The sequence below is a fragment of the Mandrillus leucophaeus genome, unplaced genomic scaffold (genome assembly GCF_000951045.1).
Source record: "Mandrillus leucophaeus isolate KB7577 unplaced genomic scaffold, Mleu.le_1.0 Scaffold55, whole genome shotgun sequence".
NCBI lineage: Eukaryota > Metazoa > Chordata > Mammalia > Primates > Cercopithecidae > Mandrillus > Mandrillus leucophaeus.
Window position 1 is genome coordinate 2,075,672 of NW_012105919.1, and position 5,487 is coordinate 2,081,158.

General features: G+C 56.0%; 1 protein-coding gene across 1 annotated transcript in view; it reads left to right on the forward strand.

Moving 5' to 3' along the window:
• Nucleotides 1-5,487, forward strand: part of CUX2 (cut-like homeobox 2) — a 349,283-nt gene that overhangs the window by 271,094 nt on the left and 72,702 nt on the right. The window contains exons 10-12 of the mRNA XM_011997935.1: nt 861-937; nt 1,960-2,026; nt 3,761-3,809. Coding sequence (XP_011853325.1) covers nt 861-937; nt 1,960-2,026; nt 3,761-3,809 — 193 coding nt within the window. The remainder of the gene's footprint in view (nt 1-860; nt 938-1,959; nt 2,027-3,760; nt 3,810-5,487) is intronic.

Genomic DNA, 5,487 nt, shown 5'->3' on the forward strand with positions numbered 1-5,487 from the left:
ACCTGTAGTCCCAGCTACATGTAAGGCGGAGGCACAGCAGAGGATCACTTGAGCCCAGGTGGTTGAGGCTGTAGTGAGTTATGATTGTGCCACTGCACTCTAGCCTGGGCAACAGAGCAAGACCCTATCTTTAAATAAAAAGAAAACGGGCCGGGCGCGGTGGCTCATGCCTGTAATCCCAGCACTTTGGGAGGCCGAAGTAGGCGGATCACTTGAGGTCGGCAGTTTGAGACCAGCCTGACCAACGTGGTGAAACCCTGTCTCTACTAAAATTACAAAAATTAAGCTGTGTGTGGTGGTGCATGCCTGCAATCTCAGGTACTCAGGAGGCTTAGGTGGGAGAATTGCTCGAACCTGAGAGGCGGAGGTTGCAGTGAGCTGAGATCGGGTCACTGCACTCCAGCCTGGGCGACAGAGGAAGACTCCATCTCAAAAAAAAAGAAAACAGAGGAAATGTTACTCCCCCAGGACAGTATCAGTAATTCACAATATTGAGGAACTACTAGGGGCTAGGCACACCAGTGAGCATACTTCACAGCACCCCCTGAAGCAGACTCTATCAGAAACCCCATTTTAAAAATACGGAAACTAAGGACCGGAGAGGTTGCTTGCGACTGTAAATTTTTGCCCCTAAAAATCCTGGCAGAAACTAACAGGGGCAACCATGACAGGGCCCACATAGGCAGTGGAGCAGCGGGACAGCCAGGTGCCTGAATGTCGTGTCTAAGGACTTGCAGAAAGACAGAGGTGCAGGTTATAGGGAGTGGGCAAGGGGTAGGAAGCAAGATGGGGCTTGACTCGGGGGCCCCAGGCAAGGCCTGTCCCTACAGCCAGCACAAGCAGGCCTCGTCTCTTCGCAGGGGCCTTCAAGAAGTACAGATCACTTTGGCGGCCAGACTGGGGGAGGCAGAGGAGAAAATCAAAGTCCTACATTCAGGTATGTGTCAGCACCATGTGGCCCAGAGAGAGGACTGGGAGGGGACAGTAATGCTGTCAACGAGGGGTCATGGCTTGGGGTCTGCCACATCCAGGTGTTTTAGAATCAAGAGGGCAAAATGGGAGTTTGGGAAGAATAATCTTACCCAGTGGGGGTCCAAGCCTCTATGCCCCAGACGCTACATTGCTGTGGAAAGAGGATTTGAGACAGAGTTAATTCAGGTGGTGGCCAAGTGTGGTGGCTCACACTTGTAATCCCGGCACTTTGGGAGGCTGAAGTGAGAAGGCTGCTTGAGCCCCAGAGTTTGAGACTGGCCTGGGCAACATGGCAAGACCCTGTCTCTAATTAATTAATTAATTTAATACAACCCCTGCAGGGGCCAAAACACTACCAAGCCACTGACTTAGAGGAGGCATTGGGGAGGGGTGAGGTCTGGGGCAAACTGGAGAAATGAGGCCTCATCTAAAGAGACAGCCACTGCTTAGCACCAGCTGGGCGCTGCCATATGGTCCCCTGTGGCCAGGCCCTTCCATTTGCCCAGAGAAATTAGAAATCTGGAGTTTGATGAATCTGTTCATTGTGTGGATCTTCCCTGTCCTCCGGCCTGCCAGGTTGGAACCACGGGGTGGTTGAGCACATGGATGGATGGCCCTGCCCAAGTCCTGAAGTGATTTAAGGGTGTTGGGGGGCTTATACCCCAGGTCATGGGGCAGACAGCACCACGCCTCCACCCCTCAACCCTGACCTGGGTCCCCTGAGCTTCTAGGCCCATGGAGAGTACCTCATCTGCCCTGCACTGCTCACCCCAGCCACTGCACGTCCTTCTCAGCAGCCTGAGCCCCTCTAGGGGCAGGAAACTTATTGCCTGTCACCAATTCTGACTGAGAGAAAGGTCTCCGTCACTACCCGAGCTCTCATTCTGCCTGCTGGGCTTCGCAGAGGGAGTGGGCTCCACCTCCCTGGGAGACCCAGCTCCTTCCCACTTGGAGGTGGCGCCTTACCCTGCCTCTGCTTTCTCCCAGCGCTAAAGGCTACACAGGCAGAGCTGCTAGAGCTGCGGCGGAAATACGACGAGGAGGCGGCATCCAAGTAAGTGAGCCCTGCTGAGGTGTACCTCCTCCCTCGGACCCTCCCAGTCAGGCCTCCTCCTTCGGACCCTCCAGTACTTGCCTCCTCCCTCTGACCCTCCCAGACGTGCTGCCTCCCTCTGACTTTCCCAGATAGGCCTTCTCCCTCTGACCCTTCCAGACATGCCTCCTCCCTCTGACCCTCCAGTATTTCCTCTACCCTCTGGCCCTCCCAGACAGGCCTCCTCCCTCTGACCCTCCAGTACTTGCCTCCTCCCTCTGACCTTCCCAGACACGCCTCCACCCTCTGGCCCTCCCAGACAGGCCTTCTCCCTCTGACCCTCCCAGACACACCTCGTCCCTCTGACCTTCCCAAATACGCCTCCTCCCTCTGACCCTCCCAAACACGCCTCCTCCCTCTGATCATCCCAGACATGCCTCCACCTTCTGGCCCTCCAGTACTTGCCTCCTCCTTCTGATCCTCCAGGACTTACATCCTCCTTCTGTCCCTCCAGACATGCCTCTTCCCTCTGACCTTTCAGACATGCCTCCTCTTTCTGACTCTTCTCCTTCCTCTGACTCTCTGCTGGAGGCCCCCATTTCATTAAGCACCCCTGCTCCTCACCCCCAAAGGCACACTGCTGTCATTTGCTATGCCACTTGCATACCACAGCCATAAATAATGTTCTGGGACCTGGGCTGAGCAAGGGGCTGCTTGGTGGCGGCCTGCCCCTTTGCCCTGGCCCCCTAGGACTGTCCCCACGCCCCAGCTCCACACTCCAATCCTCAGGGCTGAGAGGCATTCACCTAAATTACTCTGGACTCAAGCGTTTATTTAGGCTTTAAGAAATCATTCCTTCTGCAAACACTTATTGAGCACCTACTGTTTATCCAGTGCTGTTCTGCGTCCTTGGAGGAAACATGAGAACATGACCCTGTCCTCAGTCAAGGAGAGGAGACAAAAACTGATGTGCAGTGATACATTTGTTCATTCACACATATTGAGCACTTTCTGTATGCCCAGCACTGTTCTTGGCACATGGCAAATGCTACAAAGGGAAGAACTGGGGACGGGAAAAGAGAATGACAAGAAGGAGTGGGTCCTTTATCCAGGGTAGTCAGGGAGAACTCCCTGGAGGAGGTGGCTTTCAGAATGAAGAGAAGGCCACGTGAAGAAAGCAGGGAAGGGTGCTCCAGGCAGCAGGAACAGCTTGAGCCAAGGAAGGCTCTAAGCATGCATGAAGCACGTGTGTGGCCTTGAGTCACCAAGTGCTCCCCACATGCCCCCCGCATCTCCCATCCCCTGCTAACAGAGGGGACACCTCTCCCAAGCCCCTCCATGCTGGCAGTCTGGAGGGGGCTGGGCAGCGCAGTAAACAAGTGACCACTGGGGACAGTGCAGGGCGGCCTCCCAGGAGAACACTGTGATCAGGATTTTAAAGCCGAGGGCCGTTTTCTTGAGGAAGGGCATTCCAGGCACCACCGGGACAAAGGCTTGGAGGTGGAGTTCAGAGAGGGCCCCCGGGGGAGAGGGGAGGCCAGACTGCCTGGAAGAGGTGCAGTGCTGACGCTCTACTCCCTTTTCCTCACAGCCTAGGCTCTTTTCTCCCCAGCCCGATTTCTCTCCTGTAGCAAGGCTGGAAGGGAGTGCCTTCAGCCCTCCCCTGGGCTCAGGCAGGGGCTGGGGGTGTCAGGAGGGGCGGAGGCCTGGAGCCCGCTGGAAGCCCTTCCTCAGGGCCTCATCTTTGTGTCTCAGGGCAGATGAAGTCGGCCTGATCATGACCAACCTGGAGAAAGCTAATCAGGTGAGGAGGCGCAGTTCCCGCCCGTGGGTGCCAAAGGTTCCCTCTGCCTGGGGTGGGGGTCTCGGGCCAGACGAGGAGGAAGGGACGGAGCTTCGCCAATATTTATTCAACTGTGGGTCCTGTGCATGCCAAGTGAGGGAGCCAGGAGGGTTCTGGGCCCCAGGCCCTGCCCTCTCCAAGCTCCCAGGGTGGGCCCGGGGTGGGGGTTGGGGTAGGGAATACAGACAGACACACTTGGAAATAGAGTGCTCCAAGCAGCAACAGGCAGGAAGGGGCCCCTGACCCAGACTGCAGGATTCCAGGAAGACATCCGAGAGGAAAGGATGTGGAGCTAAGACCCAAAGAATGAATGACAGCGTACCTAGGCACGGATTCTAAGTGAGTCTCCTGCATCCTGCCTTCCTCCAGCTCAGAGGTGCTGCCATCTGGTGGGCAGAGTCAAGCAGGACTTTAAAAGAAGGGCGACCACAGCCAGGGGGCTCTAGCCCAGAGTCTTGCGTGTCCACCACATCTGTCCCCCAGCTCCCTGCAGTGCCACCAGCCAGAGACATGGCCAGGAGAGGCCAGCAGGGCCTCGAGCCCTCTGTCCCTAGGCCCATCTTCCTGTCTGTGGGGTGGGAGAAGATACCCACCTGCCCCGAGGTCTGCGGGCCCTCAGGGAGAGAGGTCATTTTCCCCAGGGGCAGTTAAGAGGGGCCTCTTGGAAGAGACTTTGCAGCTGGGTTTCAGAGTCCTGATGCTGTTCCCTGAGGGAGGGCAGCCAGGTAGAAGGCTCAGCAGGGGCAGAGGCCCGAGGTGTGGCTCTATGGGCACAGGGTGGGGGCACTCCCTCCTGCAGAGGAGACTTGGATAAAAGGGTTGATTCTATGTCCCTGGGAAGCCACCCGAAGGTGCAGGCCTGGGCTGGAAGTGCTGAGACTCTATGAGCCCCTACCCCTATAGAAGCAGTGTCCCCTAGGAGGGTCAGGAAGGCCAAAGACAGGGCGAGGTCACAGTGGTGGTGGTGACCGCAGTGGTTTCCCTGGGCTTAGGTCCAGCATAGTTTTCTGAAATGACCATTAAGTGAGCCCCATTTTGTATAGGCTACATAGCCTTTTTAGTGTGATTTTTTGAATAGGTAATGCATTCATGTAGTTCAGAACTCAAGAAGCTACACAAGGGCCTGTCTTGGAAAGTCCAGCCCTCCTCCCAGTTCTCTCCTGCAGCAGCCTCTCTTAGCAGCCCCTGGGTTCTCCTTCCAGAGATGGTCAATCCATTCACAAGCCCACGAATATATCTTTTTTGGGGGGGCAAGGGGGACAGGGTCATACTCTGTCGCCCAGGCTGGAGTGCAGTGGCACAATCACGGCTCACTGTAGCCTTGACCTCCCCGGCTCAGATGATCCTCCCACCTCAGCCTCCCAGGTAGCCAGTTATCTGGAAACAGAGGCTTGCACCACCACGCTGTGCTAATTTTTTGTATTTTTTTGTAGAGACGAGGGTTTACCATGTTGCCCAGAATATATCTATTTTAACCAGTGCCCCCTTTTTGTTGAGACAGGGTATCACTTTGTCATCCAGGCTAGAGTGCATTGCTGCAATCACAGCTCACTGCAGCCTCAACCTCTGGGGCTCAAGCAATCCTCCTGCCTCAGCCCCCCAAGTAGCTGGGACTACAGGTATGCACCACCACACCCGG